The sequence below is a fragment of the Anomaloglossus baeobatrachus genome, chromosome 10 (assembly GCF_048569485.1).
Source record: "Anomaloglossus baeobatrachus isolate aAnoBae1 chromosome 10, aAnoBae1.hap1, whole genome shotgun sequence".
Taxonomy (NCBI): Eukaryota; Metazoa; Chordata; class Amphibia; order Anura; family Aromobatidae; genus Anomaloglossus; species Anomaloglossus baeobatrachus.
Genome location: NC_134362.1, coordinates 77,007,119 through 77,028,484, shown reverse-complemented (window position 1 = coordinate 77,028,484; position 21,366 = coordinate 77,007,119). Strand labels below are relative to the sequence as shown.

The 21,366-nt window shown below is 45.4% G+C and overlaps 1 protein-coding gene across 2 annotated transcripts in view; it reads left to right on the top strand.

Moving 5' to 3' along the window:
• CPT1A (carnitine palmitoyltransferase 1A) overlaps window positions 1–21,366 on the top strand; it is a 117,416-nt gene that overhangs the window by 46,603 nt on the left and 49,447 nt on the right. For both annotated transcript variants that reach the window (XM_075325300.1, XM_075325299.1), the window contains exons 3-7: window positions 580–722; window positions 5,997–6,168; window positions 8,247–8,348; window positions 16,189–16,326; window positions 19,485–19,562. In XM_075325300.1, the coding sequence (XP_075181415.1) occupies window positions 580–722; window positions 5,997–6,168; window positions 8,247–8,348; window positions 16,189–16,326; window positions 19,485–19,562 (633 nt within the window). The remainder of the gene's footprint in view (window positions 1–579; window positions 723–5,996; window positions 6,169–8,246; window positions 8,349–16,188; window positions 16,327–19,484; window positions 19,563–21,366) is intronic.

Genomic DNA, 21,366 nt, shown 5'->3' with positions numbered 1-21,366 from the left:
CGGCAAATTCACGGCGACTCCAAGCCTTGCCGGGGTCCGAAAAGCCCCTGCCAATGGTGCTGGCTTCTCCTTGTGTACCGGTCCGGTACCGCCGGGCCACCGCCCGTCCACGGTCCTTACGGTAACTCCGATAGGCCACTCCTGCAGACGGTCACCGCCGTCTGCTAACCTTGCGGTTTCTGTCCGGGGCACACACCCGGATGCAGTCAGATAGTTGCTCTCCTACCACTTTGCTCCTCACACTTTCACCTCTCAAACTAATCTGCTCTCTTTTCCCGCCTCCAGGACTGTGAACTCCTCGGTGGGCGGGACCAACCGCCTGGCCCACCCCCTGGTGTGAACATCAGCCCCTGGAGGAAGGCAACAAGGGTTTTTGGGTCTAGCTTAGATGTGCCTAACCGGGGTGTAGGGTGTGGTGGTGTAATTACCTGTGATTCCTGGCTTGTCCAGGGCGTCACACATTCATGTAACCTCACTTCTCTGTTGAAGAGAATTGGAGATACTAAAAGTGACAAGTATGGCCACTATTGTATCTATCTTCTCAGGTCAGGTTTTTTTAATGATATATTTCTTTAACAGAATGGAATCCTCACCGGCGTTTTCCCATCAACCCCTTCCAGCTGGTTAGTGGTAGTCGTGGGTGTCACCTCAACATCAATGTACACTAAAGTTGACCCGTCATTTGGATTGATAGAGAAAATAAACCACGCACTTGCAACAACGTAAGTTTTTCATGGTGTTTTTATGGTTTTTGGGTCCAAGTCGTACTTGATTAATACATTTGTGTGGCATTAGTCTATTCTAACCATTTTATGGGTTGGTTTTCTCCATTTTCTCAGTCCTCCCACACTCCAAGAAGCATAGTTAGGTCAGTATTCATGGCTTCCTATGAAATTAGCTCATGTATACAGTACAGACCAAACGTTTGGACACACCTTCTCATCTCTAGAACAACTGTTAAGAGGAGACTTTGTGCAGCAGGCCTTCATGGTAAAATAGCTGCTAGGAAACCACTGCTAAGGACAGGCAACAAGCAGAAGAGACTTGTTTGGGCTAAAGAACACAAGGAATGGACATTAGACCAGTGGAAATCTGTGCTTTGGTCTGATGAGTCCAAATTTGAGATCTTTGGATCCAACCACTGTGTCTTTGTAGAAAAGGTGAACGGATGGACTCTACATGCCTGGTTTCCACCGTGAAGCATGGAGGAGGAGGTGTGATGGTGTGGGGGTGCTTTGCTGGTGACACTGTTGGGGATTTATTCAAAATTGAAGGAATACTGAACCAGCATGGCTACCACAGCATCTTCCAGCGGTATGCTATTCCATCCGGTTTGCGTTTAGTTGGACCATCATTTTATTTTTCAACAGGACAATGACCCCAAACACACCTCCAGGCTGTGTAAGGGCTATTTGACTAAGAAGGAGAGTGATGTGGTGCTACACCAGATGACCTGGTCTCCACAGTCACCAGACCTGAACCCAATCGAGATGGTTTGGGGTGAGCTGGACCGCAGAGTGAAGGCAAAAGGGCCAACAAGTGCTAAGCATCTCTGGGAACTCCTTCAAGACTGTTGGAAGACCATTTCCGGTGACTACCTCTTGAAGCTCATCAAGAGAATGCCAAGAGTGTGCAAAGCAGTAATCAAAGCAAAAGGTGGCTACTTTGAAGAACCTAGAATATAAGGCATATTTTCAGTTGTTTCAAACTTTTTTAAGTATTTCACTCCACATGTGTTAATTCATAGTTTTGATGTCTTCAATGTGAATCTACAATTTTCAGTGTCCTGAAAATAAAGAAAATCTTTGAATGAGAAGGTGTGTCCAAATTTTTGGTCTGTACTATATGTGACATGGGGAAATTAAATTATGAAGCAGAGGCCGATGTGAGTTTGATAAAGTATGTACAATGCTACCAAATATGTTTGTGCTATATAAGGCCTTGTGCGCACTAGGCATTTTTGCTGCGTTTTTAGCTGCGTTTTTTACCGCGTTTTTGTGCTGAAAACGCAGTGACATTGCTTCCCCAGCAATGTCTATGGGTTTTCATAAGTGCTGTCCGCACACAGCGTTTTTTTGTAGCTGCGTTTTTGTGGTGACCACAAAAATGCAGCATGTCAATTATTTCTGCGTTTTTCACTGCGTTTTTCACCCATTGAGTTCAATGAGATGTTCAACAACGCAATGAAAAACGCATATAGCTGCGTTTCTATGACTAAAAACGCAGCTATAAACGCAAGGGGTGGGCAGTAAAGTGACGTGTACAGGAAGAGGATTCCTTCTGTTGGTAAATACAGAAGCATGAATCCTCCCGGTACCGTCACCGCTGCGTCCACAACCCGCCCGGTGCCATGTCAGCTCCGTGCGGCGCCATGTCCGGGCGGGAGGTGGAGGCAGCGGCGAAAACAAAAGTGAACAGTAGAAAAAAAAAATGCCATACTCACCTGTCTGCAGACTCCCGGTGCCATGCCCGCTCCCAGCTCCTGTCCCGGTACCGCCGCTCTGGCTGTGTGCAGTCTCCCGGGGGCACGTACGAAGCTTGCAGGACCTGGCGGTGGATCACCTGATGCAGTCACCTGACGCATCAGCTGATCGTAATTCTCGCGGTGTCGCCGGCTTTTTCGCTCCCGGCCGGATATCAGCTGATCCTGCCGTCAGGGGACTTCATCAGCTGATTACCAGCAGCTCCTGCAGCGATGGGACAGGATCAGACTCTCATCCGATCGCTCCAGGAGCTGCCGGTAATCAGCACAGACGTGAGTATTTATTTTTTTTTTGCATTTATGCATCATCTGATTGTATAAAAGCCGTTTATACAATCAGATGATGTGTGATGTGATTCACGTCCTTTAACCTGACACATCATCTGATTGCTTTGCCTTCCAGCAAACCGATCAGATGACATTGGATCCGGATTGGACGGCGCGGGACCCTTGACCCAGGATTACTGCGGAGGGGGGTTCTTTATTTCAATGAAGATGGAGTCACTAATTGTGTTGTGTTTTATTTCTAATAAAAATATTTTTCTGTGTGTTGTTTTTTTTTTTATCATTACTAGAAATTCATGGTGGCCATGTCTAATATTGGCGTGACACCATGAATTTCGGGCTTAGGGCCAGCTATACAGCTAGCCCTAACTCCATTATTACCCAGCGAGCCACAGTCACCAGGGTAGCTGGAAGAGTTGGATACAGCGCCAGAAGATGGCGCTTCTATGAAAGCGCCATTTCTGTGGTGGCTGCGGACTGCAATTCGCAGTGGGGGTGCCCAGAAAGCTTGGGTACTCTGCACTGCGGATTCCAATCCCCAGCTGTCTAGTTGTACCTGGCTGGACTCAAAAATTGGGCGAAGCCTATGTCATTTTTTTTAATTATTTCTTGAAATTCATGAAATAAAAAAAAGGGCTTCCCTATATTTTTGATTCCCAGCCGGGTACAAATAGGCAGCTGGGGATTGGGGGCAGCCTGTACCTGCCTGCTGTACCTGGCTAGCATACAAAAATATAGCGAAGCCCATGTCATTTTTTTTTTCTTTTTGGGCAAAAAAACTCCTGCATACAGTCCTGGATGGGGGATGCTGAGCCTTGTAGTTCTGCAGCTGCTGTCTGCTCTCCTGCATACACTAGTTCTGCAGCTGTCTGCTCTCCTGCATACAATGAACATTTTGAAGAAGGAAATGACATCAGACCTTTTTTTTTTTTTTTTTTTCATCAACAATCTTTAATGGCATTGTGTGCACTGATTAAAAACGCAGTAAGCAAAAACGCAGCAAAAAACGCACCAAATCGCGGTAAAAACGCATGCGTTTTTGTCGCGTTTTTTAGCCGCGGGTGCGTTTTTTGAGACAAAGACGCACATAAAAACACAGCGTGAAAAACACGCCTAGTGCGCACATACCCTAAAATGAAATAACATTCCTCTTTGACAAGACAAAAGCTGCAAAAAACTTCAGCCACAAAAGTGCAGAGATATTTCTAATAATCTACTCTATAGAATACTTTTCTGTGTTTCATGTATTCTTTATGTAGAGAAACCTGAAAGATGTTGCTCCTTTGTGTTATTGATCATACAGAACCTGCCACGTTTTGTTGGGTAATTCTGGCTGTTTTCTATAGTGATTGCTTTACTGTTCTCTTGTTACTAAACCAACAAAGCACATTCTCCATGTACAGGTAGAGGTGACAATGGATTATGGTGAGACAGGGTTTTTATTCTTTTTGCTTTGCTTGAACATTCTAAAACTTTTGACTGTTTCAAAACCCTGTAGATCCCAAAGAGTAAATTACTGGAACATTGATATAGTGCAAATGTACAGATGGGAGCTAACAGATATTAGATGTGCGTTGGAACCTTTTCCCACGTCTGAACCAAAAGACTGTACTGAACGGCCACTTATTTTTTTAGGAGGCACTATCTGTCAGCAAAGTGTTTGGGGGTGTCCATTTGATTCCAATCTTTTGCCATGTTCACATAGATTTTTTTGAGCAGCTCTAACATTCTCTTCAAAGACCACTTCAACAAGTATTTCTATTCAAAGTTTTTCAAGGTTTTTTTGTTTTTTTTTTCCCCTGAAGAAACTTTGACAAATGCCCATTACGAATAAAAGTGCACAACACATCTTTGAAGTAGTTTCTGATGAAATCTGCTCCAAACTAGGCACTGTCAAATCTAAAAAGTGAAAAATTGCTTCAAAAACTCCTAGTGGTTTGTGCACAGAATGTAATTTTAAGGCGGATTCCACCTGGATCCCTCCTGAAAAAGCATTTAAATTATGCTAAAAAGATTTAACATATCTATATCTGCATCAAAATGACATCTTTTGGAGCCTTTTTAACCACTTCAGACACGAAAAACGGGAAGAGGCTAAAAAATGTGACCTGTCCATTCTTGTAGTGGCTTTTGTTTTAAAGTTGCCACTATTTTATAGTTAAAAAAAGAAAAGACGCTGCAGCAAAAAGGATGACAAAGACAACACTACAGAAAAAACACTGCCAGTGTTTTCCTCAAGCATATTCTTAGGCCTAAGTCACACGGCGAGAAAAACGATGTGAGTGGAGTGCGATAAAAAAAATCGCATTCCACTCGGTCCAATGTTAGCCTGTATCAGCACACATGAGCGATTATTTTCTCAGCCCTGATCGGACCGAGAAAACAATCGCAGCATGTTACGACTGTAATGCCATCATTGTTTCTCTCGCACCCATTGAAGTCAATGGGGTGAGAGAAAAATCGCACAGAACAAGAATGGCAATAGCCGGCTACAGAGGAGAGAGGGAGAGAAATCCCTCCCTCCCCCCCTCCTTGCCGGCCCTCCCCTCCGCAAAGACGGTTTGCCCCTTCGCAGAGCCGGCCCGCCCCCCGCAGCTGAGGTCCGCTCGCACGATTGGACCTCAGTTGCAATGATACTCGCATGACACCTGGCTCTGCTGTACTGCCAGCATAAGCCGAGTGTCACACGAGGGGATCGCAGTAATCACCATGTGGCCGTGGCACATACCCTCTATACCTCTTTGTGAAAGAGGAAAAACACTTCCAAAAACTCCTAAATAAGTGTCCTGCAGCGGTATTCACTTAAAAATTTATTGTTTATAAATGCCTAAAAAAAAAACCTCAGTATGAACATAGTCTTAAGACCGGTTTGAGAAGTCTGTAAGAAGTGAACCATGGAATGGAATTCTGGGTTGACTGATGTGCGCTAACTTCTGCCTGCATGCCTATGAGGCACTTGGGTCGGCGGGGGCATTTCAATCCAAGCTTAATTTGTTAAACGATCCAGATTTCTCCACATTACATGGAGAACAAAGTTAAAATTAGTGAGCAGTTTAAAAATGGTTACAATATATATGTTTTTTGTTTGCAACTTGGTAAATGATTTTTTTTTCCTGAAAGCCTTTTTTGGAGATGTTGAACATCTCAAGAATTGATAGCATTGTACTCTGTTTTCTCAACTCTATCATGTCGAGATATAAGCATGTAATTGTGTGCTCTGTTCCAACAGTGGCTACATGACCAGCCAGACTCAGAACATTGTCAGTAATGTCCTCTTTGGTACAGGCGTGTGGGTGGCCTTGATTGCAACCATGCGATATTCCCTAAAGAAGCTTCTCTCATATCATGGATGGATGTTTGAAGAGCATGGAAAACTCTCAAAATCTACAAGGTTGTGGATGGTGAGTAACCTTGAACAATTGATCCATCATTGTTGCTTAAAGGGAGCTTGTGGTATATCCTAAAAAAAAAAAACCCAGCCCAATGCTGGGAAAACAATGTGTGAACAGATCATGTCCCACTGTTCCTGGGAGAAACTAACGTGAATCCTGCATTGAGGCACAATCTGTTCCCACCTGGTTTCCCAACATTGAACTCTGATTTTGTTGAATGGTTACTTTATTCACTATTGAGGTTTTTGTTGGGTACATAACACATTGGCGTTACCGTATTTTTTGGATTTCGGTTTATAAGATGCACATGACTATTAAACGCACCCAGGTTTGGACTACAGAAAATAGGAAAACAAATTACCGTTATTTCAGTTTATAAGACGCACTGGGTTATAAGGCGCACCCGAAATTTTAGAGGAAAAAAAATGGTGTCCATCTTATAATCCAGTGGTATCTTACCGGAGGAGGGCAGCAGTGGTGGTGGAGCGGGGTCACAGGAAGCTGGGGTGGTACTGGAGCAGGGCGATGCTGCGGGCAGTGCAGCCGACGGGTGTCCCAGATACTGTCTTAGGAACTGTTGGCGGTGTGCTGGAGCGGCTGTGCTGGGGCTCGAGCGGCTGTGCTGGGGCTCGAGCGGCTGTGCTGGGGCTCGAGCGGCTGTGCTGGGGCTCGAGCGGCTGTGCTGGGGCTGCGACGGCAGTTGGGTTGGGGCGGTGAGGGCTTCAAATAATGGTGCCTGGAGCCAACGCATGCGCGTTTGAGATTGAGCTCTTGGCCCAATGACAAGCCAAGATCTTATCTGCGCACGCTCCACATCCAGACGCCATTTTCCCTAAGTCTGCTGCTGGGAGATCAATGGGCCAGAGGCGGCGCGTGTACAGATGAGATCTTGAGCCGAGAGCTCCATCTGCCCATGAGCCGGCTTCCAGCACCATTATTTGAAGTGCTCACCGCCCACAGACACAGCTGCCAACTGTGCACAGCCACCGCAGCATTGCCCCTGCCTCCGGCTAACCCTCTCCACCACTTCCCGGTAAGCTACATTCGCATTTTAAGATGCACCTGTCTAAAAGTGCGTCTAATAATCCGAAAAATATGGTTTGATATTAAAACTTTTCTGGTGATATAAAGATGTGAAGGGGTAATGTTGGTGGTGTAAAAAAAGGAAAAAAATACCAGCTCACCTGTCCCAGAGTGCTTGGAAAAGGCTCCAGCAAATCCAAAAAAGGGGGGAAAAAAATCAGCACTTCTAAAATATTTTTTACTTTATTCCAACAGTTTAAAAATTGTTACAGGAAAAATAAAACCATATGCGGTTTATACTTTTTAAGATAAAAATTGTGTTGAAAAATTTCCTTCAATATTACTCTGCTCACACTGGTCTCCAACCTTTCTTACCTTCATAGGCACTTTTGGCTTCGAGAGATGGTCCTAAACCACATCAGTTCTCCCCCCGCCCTCTTCCCTAGTAGTGACACCCAGAATTCCCCATTACCGTTATAACAGGAGAAGGCACCCTGAGATATTAGGTCCTCCTCCTTATAGGCCGTATACTTGCATCCAGCGGTTACCACTTTACCCCTTGCATCAAGCGCACCCACCACACTGTCACATCCAGCTTCAAGCAACCCTCTAACTGGCAGAATCATCCTATCTCCAGCTTACCATATGTATGTCTTCACCACCATGACCATTATATCCCGATCTGCTCTCCTGTTCTGGGCTACTCACATAAGTCACCATCTGGAGACCTGCTCTTCATAGCTGTTTGCTAAAGTATCAAGTTGGTAGACCACTTTGAGCCACACATAATGGACCTGCAAGCCCTCTGGTCTTTTTCTTATGGGTTGATAAACTTGTTGTTAATTAGTCTTTGTCAATATGTTATGTATGTGAAGGTAGACATTCACCGGTTCTGCATAGATGGAGCAGCCATCATTTACCCTTTGGTGTTCTCCAGTAGTCCCAGTCCAAATAAACAGCAGTTTAGTAAAATACGATGACTGCTGGTGAAAGTTGACAACCTGTTACTCGAGGAATCTTTGACTCTTGCGTTTGTTAATTAGGCAGTGTACTTTGTCTTCTAGGGAATGGTGAAATTGTTCTCTGGCCGAAAGCCTATGCTCTACAGCTTCCAAACCTCGCTTCCTCGTTTACCTGTGCCAGCTGTTAAGGACACGGTCAAAAGGGTATGTTTTGTCAATAAAGAAGAGTTTCTAGGTTGTAAAAGTATTTGTTGTTGTACATTCAGTCCCAATAAAAAGTCCTGTATATATAAGATTTCTGTAAATATTGACCAATTAGGCCGCTTAATCTACGGTATTTCCTAATTATCTCAAGCTTTCAATTACACATCTCATAAATTATGTCACTGACTTTCTGACGATAGAGATGATCACATGGGCGGTTATTCGTTAGTTTTTGTTTGTGTGCACCACCTCCTGTTTTCTGAAAACCTTGCTGCCTTTTATACCTTTTTATACCTTGGTGCATAGAATGCACAATATTTGGGGATTGACTGTAGGAGTGTGCGGTCAAATGGGGGGCATCAGCAGTCACTGCTTTAGGGGGGCAACCAAGACACGCAACAACCACAGATCAGATTATCACTTATATATCATTTTTTTATCTTTGTACAGCGCTGTATTTACTTAGAGTTATTTGGGCAGTGTATGGTATTATGTGAGCACTGTATAGCGGTTAGTTTGGGCTTTGCTCAGCTCTTTAGTCTCTATGTCACATATCTTTGTAGTGTATGGTGGCGATTACACAACATTCGTGATTAAAGTAAGTGAATCGTCTATCATACTCTCCAGACATCATACAGAGATCATTATTTGTGGAGCACATTTAAGTGAAATGATGGAATCTTGATTGAGCTTCTCAGACCTTGCTCCCTTATCCGGGGGTCAGTTTCAGAATAAATACCCAGTTTTGCTATAAAGCCAAAAAACTATAGGATGTTAAAATGTAGATGTAGAACTTCATGACTAAAAGCATGTACTGAAGAGTCTGGAAGGGTCACACATTTTCATTTTCTGTGCTCTTTTAGGAACATGTGGCGAGCCGGTAAGGTTTGTAACCTTTTATATATAGCTCAAAATAATTTGCGCAATCTCTAACGTGCTGGGTTTGTTACATGTCATGCTTTCACAAGTGTAAAGTCAGAGTATTGGCATGTGGCTTCTTACTAGAATTACAAAGGTATAACTTGATCCATTGTTTCCATGCAGCATACATCCTCCAGGTTATTCTCCAAATTTTAGAGTAATAAAGATAGCATACGGTGAGCACAGCTGTAAGCACTGACCGGCACACTAATTGTCAGCCCACACTGTGCGCACACTTACTGGCTGCGCACACGCACGCACGCACGCACGCACATACACTGGTTGCACGTGCACACACTGGTTGTGCAAAAGGCACTCATGCTGTTCAGCAAGCTGTCAATCGTAGTGATTATAATGTCCTCCCTTTGTAGTGAATGGTGACTGTAGCCAATCTCTGCTCCACCCCAATTACTGGAAGTGAGTGGCTACAGGGAGGATATAACTTAATTTTCTCCCGTAAGCCAGCTACACAGGATTTAAATACTGTTTCCCTATAGATTGTCCTTATAGCTGTAGGTGAATAGCATTTCTAGATGTGACCAGTTCTCTTTTAAAGGGGTTTTCCACTACTAGGACAACCTCTTCTGATTCCATATGTTTCTCCCAGTTAAAATAAAAGACCCAGTACTCACCTCTCATTCTGGCACCGTTCCAGCGCTGTCGGTAATCGCAGTTTGGGGGGTCACATGACGTCACAGGAGCCCCACGTCCTATCACCGCCGTCTTTTCTCACCATGCCTTGGGATCAAATGAGCAATCAACAGGAAGTGAGTTGCAGTTGCAGTGTCTCTTCCTGTTGATAAACTAATTTGGTCCGAAAGTGTGGAGAAAAATGTCAGCAGTTATTGATTGTGTGGCTCGCGTGACGTCACAATGTCACGTGAGCTTTGAATCGCGATTACTGACAGCACTGGAATGGCGCCAGAACGGGAGGTGAGTACTGGGTCTTTTATTTTAACTGGGGCTAACTAGTGGAATCAGAAGGGACTGTCCAAGTAGTGGAGAACCACTTTAATGATAACGCAGTATATAAATGTCAGGTTTAAATATTCTTTGTCCATATCCAGGTACAGGTAATAAGACCCTTGTCGGGATGTGAGTCTTTCAGCGTGTCTTTGCATCTCCCTGGCTTTGCCGGTTGCAGGTCCTGTACATTTTCCTTCCCTGCCTGGAGGAGCTGGCCTGCAGAATGTGTATTATACTTTCCTTATTAACAGTTTCTGCTTCAAGGAGACTTCTATGTGCAAAGAAGCAAAACTTGTAAATAGTAAATGAGTTAAAGTATGTAACTCTCCTTACATTGTCTGAACAGCTGTCTAGGAGGCAAATCTACTGCAACATTAATGTGCACGTCATATTTTATTCCTACTAATGGGTTTGCTGAGGCTTGTGTTTGCTGCTTTAAAGCTTATAAAATCTATATACTATGACTGCAAGACAGGGATGCATATTTCCAAGGGATATACTATAACAAATAACCATAGGGACCGCCAGCAAAATTTGGAATAGGACCCCACTCTACCATGATAAGTTCAGGGAAAAAAAACATGAGAAGCTTATGATTATTTTTAGTCTCCCAAATGCACATAGTCAGGTTTCAATGCAAGGGCTGTGTACACAGCGACAATACAGAAGGAAAGACATACTGAGGCTGCATGCATATAATGATGATGATAAAGTCCTGTGTATGCAGGTATAACACACATGTAAAATCACAGTACAGGTACAATTAAGATATCACATTAAAGAAATAACGCAAACAAAGTACAATGCAGCAAAAGAGAGAACGTGGACAGTGTAGGGAAAACCATGGGATAAGTAAAACTTAGAATGGGCCATATTGTTCCACTCCCCCTTCATTATCCGGAGTCACTGCTAATGCACCTTAGCTCGGTGTAGAGGGGGGGATCACTTTGTAGTTGATCCTTCTTGCAGCTTCTTTGCCTACTACTTTGATTATACCAATTTTTGTATTTTATAAATGTGTTTTTTATGGTACAATGGGAAATCTTCTGAGCGAAGTTCTGAATTACTGGTTAAATGTGTTGTCCACTTCCAAAAAATGACTTTTAAATTTGTTCATAAAATGATTATAAATAGTGATGAGCGAGCACTGCCAGGCCTGGGTCCTCGGTACTCGTAACAGATGGGTGCGACTCGAGTACCCGAGTATAATGGAAGTCAATGGGGAACTGCATTTTTCTGGGAAATGCTTGAATTCCCCATTGAATTCCATTATACTCGGGTACTTGACTCGTGTTAAGAGTGGTGATGCTCGCTCATCACTAATTATAAAGACTTTATTGATTTACCATTTATTTTCTAAGATGATCGAATAATCGGTTGTCGCTGTCAACCAGGGTCCCTGGTGTGGCAGCTCTTCTTCCAGATCTATTCTTCACACGTGGAAAATATTTCCTGTGTCACTATTTCATCAGAACTGTGGTAGTGGCTGGCTGAGTGAGCAAGCCAATAAATGAGCCAGCTCTTTATCTGTTTCGGTCAGTGAAGAGAAAGAGAAGGATGCTGGTTTGGCCACTAAATTGAGTAGTCAACAATCCTCCTTCACACATCTCTTGACGGCGAGCTGACACAGGACTCGCTCACTCTCATCCGGGCTCAAAGTTGACAGCTAAAGATCATGGCTCTGTAGAAGGAAAGTATGTTGGCAAATTATTTATAATCCTATTCTGAATACATTCCCTCTCTCTCTCTCTCTCCCTATCGTGCTCCATTCCCCATGCAGCGCACTCCCCATCGTGCTCCATTCCCCATGCAGCGCACTCCCCATCGTGCTCCATTCCCCATGCAGCGCACTCCCCATCGTGCTCCATCCGCCATGCTGCACACTCCCAAACGTGCTCCATCCCCTATGCTGCGCACCCCCCATCGTGCTCCATCTCCCATCCTGCGCACTCCCAAACGTGGTCCATCCGCCATGCTGCGCACTCCCAAACGTGCTCCATCCGCCATGCTGCGCACTCCCAAACGTGCTCCATCCGCCATGCAGCGCACTCCCAAACGTGCTCCATCCGCCATGCTGCGCACTCCCAAACGTGCTCCATCCGCCATGCTGCGCACTCCCAAACGTGCTCCGTCCGCCATGCTGCGCACTCCCAAACGTGCTCCGTCCGCCATGCTGCGCACTCCCAAACGTGCTCCGTCCGCCATGCTGCGCACTCCCAAACGTGCTCCGTCCGCCATGCTGCGCCAGCATCAGCCTCTCTACCCGCAGCATCAGCCTCTCTCCTCCCAGCATCAGCCTCTCTCCTCCCAGCATCAGCCTCTCTCCCCCCAGCATCAGCCTCTCTCCCCGCAGCATCAGCCTCTCTCCCCGCAGCATCAGCCTCTCTGTCCCCAGCATCAGCCTCTCTGTCCCCAGCATCAGCCTCTGTCCCCAGCATCAGCCTCTCTGTCCCCAGCATCAGCCTCTCTGTCCCCAGCATCAGCCTCTCTGTCCCCAGCATCAGCCTCTCTGTCCCCAGCATCAGCCTCTCTGTCCCCAGCATCAGCCTCTCTGTCCCCAGCATCAGCCTCTCTGTCCCCAGCATCAGCCTCTCTGTCCCCAGCATCAGCCACTCTGTCCCCAGCATCAGCCACTCTGTCCCCAGCATCAGCCTCTCTGTCCCCAGCATCAGCCTCTCTGTCCCCAGCATCAGCCTCTCTGTCCCCAGCATCAGCCTCTCTGTCCCCAGCATCAGCCTCTCTGTCCCCAGCATCAGCCTCTCTGTCCCCAGCATCAGCCTCTCTGTCCCCAGCATCAGCCTCTCTGTCCCCAGCATCAGCCTCTCTGTCCCCAGCATCAGCCTCTCTGTCCCCAGCATCAGCCTCTCTGTCCCCAGCATCAGCCTCTCTGTCCCCAGCATCAGCCTCTCTGTCCCCAGCATCAGCCTCTCTGTCCCCAGCATCAGCCTCTCTGTCCCCAGCATCAGCCTCTCTGTCCCCAGCATCAGCCTCTCTGTCCCCAGCATCAGCCTCTCTGTCCCCAGCATCAGCCTCTCTGTCCCCAGCATCAGCCTCTCTGTCCCCAGCATCAGCCTCTCTGTCCCCAGCATCAGCCTCTCTGTCCCCAGCATCAGCCTCTCTGTCCCCAGCATCAGCCTCTCTGTCCCCAGCATCAGCCTCTCTGTCCCCAGCATCAGCCTCTCTGTCCGCAGCATCAGCCTCTCTGTCCGCAGCATCAGCCTCTCTGTCCGCAGCATCAGCCTCTCTGTCCGCAGCATCAGCCTCTCTGTCCGCAGCATCAGCCTCTCTGTCCGCAGCATCAGCCTCTCTGTCCGCAGCATCAGCCTCTCTGTCCGCAGCATCAGCCTCTCTGTCCGCAGCATCAGCCTCTCTGTCCGCAGCATCAGCCTCTCTGTCCGCAGCATCAGCCTCTCTGTCCGCAGCATCAGCCTCTCTGTCCGCAGCATCAGCCTCTCTGTCCGCAGCATCAGCCTCTCTGTCCGCAGCATCAGCCTCTCTGTCCCCAGCATCAGCCTCTCTGTCCCCAGCATCAGCCTCTCTGTCCCCAGCATCAGCCTCTCTGTCCCCAGCATCAGCCTCTCTGTCCCCAGCATCAGCCTCTCTGTCCCCAGCATCAGCCTCTCTGTCCCCAGCATCAGCCTCTCTGTCCCCAGCATCAGCCTCTCCATCCCAGCCTTCCCCAGGATCAGCCTCTCTCCTCCCAGCCTCCTCCAGCACGCCATGCTCCTCTGCCGACACTCACAGATCCGATCGCATACACTCACACACACCGACACACACCCGATCGCATACACTCACACACACCCGATCGCATACACTCACGCACACACACATTGACTATATTGCACATACGCGCTCATACTCACAACATCCGGAGATACCACATGCTTCTGGCCATGTGATCCTCCGGCAGGTCCTGGAAGGTCACAACAGCACAGTATCGAGGCCGAGAAGCAAGCGATATCGCCGGATGCTGTGAGTGTGTGGATGCGATGTGTGTGTGAGGTGTGTGTGAGGTGTTTGTGAGAGTGAGTGTGATCTGATGTGTGTGTATGTGTGTGTGTGTGCTGTTATGTGTGTGCGTGTGTGTATTTTCCGCCGCTGCAGGACCTTGATGTGCTGGTAACTATGCTAGCATGGTTACCAGCGCATCACGTCCCCCACTCGCACGGGAGCCCACACCAGCATACAGCGGCAAGGCCAGCAATGCGAGGGTAAGTGTCGGCTGGGTTGGCGGCGTACGCTGATGTGGGCTCCCGTTGGGGGGGGGGGGTTGTACAGTACTCACCTGGGAGCCGTGACCGTGTCAGTTCGGGGAATGCGCGGGAGGGGGGGGCAGAGCTAGCGTCCATTGCGTGAGGGGGGCGTGGCGTGGCCGAGTTGCCAATGCCTGCAGGGTGCCGGGGCGAGAGGCCAATCTGTGGGGGGGCGGAGCCTGGGCGAGCGGCTGGCCAATCCGTGTGGGGGCGCAGCCTGGGCGAGCGGCCAATCCGTGTGGGGGGGCGGGGCCATGGCGAGCCCAGCGGCCAATCAGCTTTGTGTCACCGTAAGGACACAATTTTGAAGCATGACAGACAGACAGACAGAATAAGGCAATTGTATATATAGATTAGAGTGTGTATGTGTGTATATAAAATATATATATATAGAAAAAATTCCAGCCGCACACTGTGCACACACACTTACACACACACACACACACACACACACACACACACACACGTACATATATTAGTATGTATGTATATATGTATGTATATGTGTAGAATATATATAATACACACCAGGGCTGTGGAGTCGGAGTCGGAGTCGTGGAGTCGGAGTCGGAGTCGGAGCTCATTTTGGTGGAGTCGGAGTCGGTATAAAATGCACCGACTCCGACTCCTAAAATATATAATAAATTGGGGACAGGAGTGCAATGCAGAATGTGCTGAATATTTTACTAAATAATAACATTTAGTATAATGCTTATATTTAAGTGAAAAATTTATTGTAGTACAATGTGAACATCAGACATTTAATTGTTTTTATGATACAATAATCAAGATATTTGGATAGAACATAAAATATTTATTGGAATACAACTTTAGAACACAAAAAACTAATAAATTGTAAAATATATATATATATATATATATATATATATATATATATATATATATATATATATATATATATATATATATATATATATATATATATATATATATATACAGTGTATATACACACACAAGATATATATGTAATCTACTGTATATTACATAGTGTATTACATATTTACAATTTATTACAGTTTTTTGTGTTCTAAAGTTGTATTCCAATAAATATATTTTATGTTCTATCCAAATATCTTGATTATTGTATCATAAAAATTATTAAATGTCTGATGTTCACATACACATATTCATGTACTACAATAAATTTTTCACCTAACTATAAGCAATATATGTAGGAGTCGGAGTCGGAGTCGGAGTCGGAGCCGGAGTCGGAGTCGGAGCCGGAGTCGGAGTCGGTGCAAGAGAATTTGAGGAGTCGGAGTCGGAGTCGAAGGTTTGGCTTACCGACTCCACAGCCCTGATACACACACTGATTCATTTTTTGGTAAGTTGACTGAGTTCTAAAATTCTATTACAAAATTTAGTATTTCTTCAAGATGGCTAACCACAGTTGTACGCACCCTACCACCCTATGGAGTGTCTTGCATTGGCATCATGGGATCAAATCATTCTTTGACTTCTCTGCCAAACTTTTTTGTTGTCAGCTTGCTGTCGGATGGCACTATGATGTTGACATTTTTACGCAATTCTCTTGACTTGCTAAGCATGGCTTAGGATCAGAGGAATTCATGCGGACAATGTAGATAGAGTTCACTTTGACAAAATCAGGATCAGAGGATGAAGGGACTGAAATTAATTTTGCGACAGATATTAACCATCATCCTTCATCTCCCTAGTACTTGGACTCTGTTAAACCACTGATGGATGAAGAAAAGTTTGAGAGAATGGAGGGTCTTGCCAAAGATTTTGCCGTCAACCTGGGACCAAGACTTCAGTGGTACTTGAAACTAAAGTCATGGTGGGCCACAAACTACGTAAGTGTTATGCACCTTTGTTAGCTGTCAACTTTCTTGCTGCATACAAATCAGAGTGAAGAGGGGGTTAATGCCGCGCATCAGCCAAAATGAAGATGTAGCACGTTGATGTTATAAACGTATTCTTTTATTCCATCGGTCTACGCGTTTCGAGGATATACCTCTTCTTCAGGACCAGTGCATCAACATAGTATCTATTACTATTATTATGTTACTATGTTGATGCACTGGTCCTGAAGAAGAGGTATATCCTCGAAACGTGTAGACCGATGGAATAAAAGAATATGTTTATAACATCAACGTGCTACATCTTCATTTTGGCTGATGCGCGGCATTAACCCCCTCTTCACTCTGATTTGTATGCACATCCATGTGGGGCTGCAGCAGACGCCTTCATCCTATGCTCTATCAGTGGTTGTGACTATCACAACCTTTTTAGGTGAGTGTATTTTTCCTGATCTACCTCACTGATCTGTTGGTATTACACTATCAGCGCTCCTTATTTTTCAGTTTAAACTTTCTTGCTGGACTGTTCTAAGAACTACTACTGTTTTGGCTAATTTTGGAGGTCTGGAACAGTGACGGGTCTCACAAATGGTGAAAACAATTACATCAACCCTTTCTTTCTCAGGACTTTGGATGTTCTGACAATTAGACCCCAACTAACAAAAAAAAAATAATGCTTATCCTAGCAATATGCCTCTTGAAGTGCCTCATTCACAGGTGTGGACACCAGCATCTTGGATGTCAAGGTCAAAGAAATTTGCTATGATTAGAGGATTTACCATAGAGTTCTTATTGGAAACCGGTAGGATCAGTAAGGCAGAGCAGGTTAGGGGTTATAATTCGCATCCACAGCATGTCCTCAACGATGAACAGTTACAACCACATTATAATTGCTCTTTGCCGCACTCCCTTCTAGTCATCAGGGTGCAGCACTCTGTTCTTGTCTGTTGTCCAATCACAACCCCTGTTCAGTTGATTGACAGCCTGCTCAGGACATTCACAGGCTGAGCTGGATATCATATTAATAAACTGTAGAATGGACATAATTAGGGAACAGTCTTGATTGCTGAGTGCTGTGCCCTGCACCAATGTTGGGGATGGAGCGGTGCCATGACCATGTTTTCACCTTTGACCGCTGAGTGCCAGCTATGACACGGCCATGCCCTGGGTGCTAATTATAACCCCTGCCTATACTTAGATAGGGAATCCTGACCTGACTGTTTCCCTTTAAGTCCGGCTGATCTTGCATTGATTACTGGAAGCGATATGACGCACTTTTCAGATTACCACTGAATGTTGGCGTGAATCCAGTCCGGTGTCTCGGAAAGAAATCTATTACTATAACGAGCATAATTACTAACTGATTGAGAAGATTGATCAGATTTCTAAGTTACTTTATCGCTGTTAGTTGCAGGGACAGTTGTGTGGGTAGAGAAAAATGTGGGTTTTGTGATTTCCTGTGAAACACTGCCGTCATTGTTTCACTGCTGCTTATATTTAGCAGTGCGGCTGTAAAATCGTAAGCAGTGTAATAAACCTATTACAGATGGTGCAGAGTCATTCCGGATTAGCAACCAAGAAGGAAAATATTGATTAAGACTTAAAGTCGTTGATCTTTGGACAAACCCTTCATGAAATAAGGGCATGTTGACGCCTGGCTGATCAATACCGGGCTGGCAGGTTAACCCCAAATAATCAGCTGTAAGGGAAGCTGTGGGCGGCCGCACTTTTGTCTGGTGTCCACTAAATAAACGGGAGACTATATGATATATTTTTGCCCACTTGTGTCCTCTAGAATTGGAACCGCCTTTTTCAGGAGCTGCTTCAGATAGTTCCATTTTTGGGGGATACTTGGATAAGAGGTTTTGATAAAAAAACATATCCATCTACCAGCACCAAGGTGCCCTCAATGGATGGAGCCTAACTCACTTGACATTTACATTGGCCTCTAATGACCTGGGGCAGAGATGAGGTCCAGCTAACCTCTAATTAAAACCTCTCTGGGAACGATAGATGGATGAGGGGTCACAGTCCAGGGGGCTGCTACACCCCCCTAATGCACAATGCTGAAAATATAGAATAAGGCTAGTGGTTCTCTGGTGAAAATAAAAGTTTTCGCCTATTTATAGGATAGGTGATCACTTATTGATTGATGAGGGTCCAACAGTTGGAATCTTAACTAATCGGCAGAATGGGGAAATGTTATTCCTGACTGGGCACTTTTGTCCCTGTACCCGCGGATTTTGCCGCGGAAAACCTGCGGATTTATCTGGATTTTCTAGATAAATCCGCAGGTTTGAGCAAGTACAAACACTCCCCATGTTATCCTATGGGACATGGGGAGTGTATGTGTCCATGTTGCGGCATGTGCGGCTGCCGAATATGCTGCGGATGACCCACAGCCGCACATAACTGCATGTCAGTTATTCCTGCGGATTTACCTGCGGAAATCCCGTCCCTCCACTATGGAGATAGAGGCCGGGACCTCCGCAGGTAAGTCGCATGAATGTCCGCAGGTTTTCAGCAGCTATTTCGCTGGAATCCCGCAGCAATGGATAGCTGCGGATTACAGGGATCAGCTGCGGGAAACCTGCGGACGTACCTGTGGATATATCCGCAGGTGCGAGCTCCCGTAGACACATAGCCTTAGAATGGAGCACCGTCATGCCATCCATTCTTTATGGGGCTGCCGGAAAAAGCTAAATCCAGCCCTCAAGACCCCATAGGAAATGAATGGAGCAGCAACAGAGTATGAGCACTGATGCTCCATTTTTAAGGGATTAAAACGTACTCCGTCTGCCTGATGGTGTGGGTCCTAGGGGTTGGATATTATCTGATCAATAAGTTATCGCCTATCTTATGAATAAATCATTTTCACTGGACAATCCCTTTAAATGAATGTGCTGGGGCCAATATACAGACCTGTATATAACCACTGTTCAAAAGCAGTAAGCAATTAATAAATGCATCAGTTCCACTATTGCAACACAAATATTTTTTTAACAAAAATTATAAATACTTAATGGTAAGTGTATAGCAAATATGTGTTTGTTATCTTTGGCCTCATCTTATATTTTTCTATATAAAATGTCCCATTAATATATATGGTGCATATTCCACATTCTGGACTCATAAGTTACTTATGTTTCCAGGTCAGTGACTGGTGGGAAGAATATATCTACCTCAGAGGCCGCGGGCCCATCATGGTGAACAGTAATTACTATGCAATGGTAAGTCTACTGTGTTGGCGTTTCTCACAGCAGAAAAAAAAAATTTAAGTGAGAGGAGAGAAGGTGCCCGAGGAGCGGAGAACCAGCCTCTGCGCGGCGTTATCCGACATCAATTTCTTTTAGAGCACTAAAGTGGCCGCTGAAGGGGAAATGTACAGTCAGTGGCACAACGGGTGGTCCCTGAGGGTCCCTGACGCCCCTTGATCTGCACCAGCTCCACATTGAGAAAGGCTCGTCTTATGATCACACTGGTTTTCTCCATCGTGTTTACTTTTGACAAGACGACTGCTCTTTCCCATTAATTAGAATATTTTATGATCTATTACTTGTAATTTGTCTTATCTCCTTTCTTGTACTATTACTAGAAGGATGTGATAAAACGTTTCCAGTGAAGCGACCAAAGTACAGTGAATGAGTATATAGTTGGAACATGTCGCAGTTGGGAGTATTTTATGACTCTACTTTTGCACGCCCTTCACCATTTCCTAGCTGTTACATCACACAGACATGAACCTGGTGCATAGCGGTTAAGAATATGAAGGTGTCTTTGTCATTTATGGTTTGCTCGAGACACCTTCATTTTATTGTTTTGTCCCCATGTACCTTCTGATATTTTAGACCTTAAATATCCTAAAGCTTGAAAGTAATTTTGATTACATATGAGAAAATGCTCCATTAGTAGAGGGCTGTCCTACGCCAGTGTTCCCCAACTCCGGGCCTCAAGAGCCACAGATCATTTTTCCATAATTTCCTTATTATTTCACAGATGATACTTACATCACCTGTATATATTAAGGAAAGTATGGAAACATGATCTAATGATGGCTCCTGAGGCCTGAAGTTGGGGAACATTGTCCTATGGTCAAGACTGTCAAGTAACCACAAAGACTCACTCTGCAGTACTCCGCACTTTGTCCATTATAGTGGACTGCTCTGTATGGGCACTGATATGGGCACAATGGACTAATATAGGCACTGATTGGGCACAGTGGACTGATATAGGCACTGATATGGGCACAGTGGACTGATATAGGCACTGATATATGCACTGATAAGGGCACAGTGCATTGATATAGGCACTTATATGAGCAGAGTGGACTAATATAGGCACTGATATGAGAACAGTGAACTGATATAGGCACTGATATGAGAACAGTGGACTGATGTAGGCACTAATATGAGCAGAGTGGACTAATATGAATGGGTACTAATATGAGCACAGTGGAGGATATGGGTACTAATATGAGCACAGTGGAGTGATATGAAAGGGTACTAATATGAGCACAGTGGAGGATATGGGTACTAATATGAGCACAGTGGAGTGATATGAATGGGCACTGATATGGGCACAGTGGACTGATATGAAGGGGTACTGACCTGGGCAGTGGACTGATGGGCACTCATATGGGCACAGTGGGCTAATATGAATGGGTACTGATATGGGCACTGTGGACTGATATCAGTGGGCATGATATAGGCACAGTGGACTGATATTAAATATGAATAGGCACTCATATGAGCACACTGGACTGATATGAATGGGCACTGATGGGCACAGTGGATTCATATCAGTCGGCAAGCTTAAAGGGAACCGGTCAGGTGCAATGTGCACCCAGAACCACAAGCAGTTCTGGGTGCATATTTCTAATCCCTGCCTAACTGTCCCTGTATCTAGTAGCATAATTGGGATCTTTAGAGAAAAGTATTTTTAAAGATCCTTTATAATATGCTAATAAGGCCTGGGACGAGTCGCAAGGGCGTGCTAAAATGTTAACTGGTGGCGACTAGCCAAGGGAACTAATGC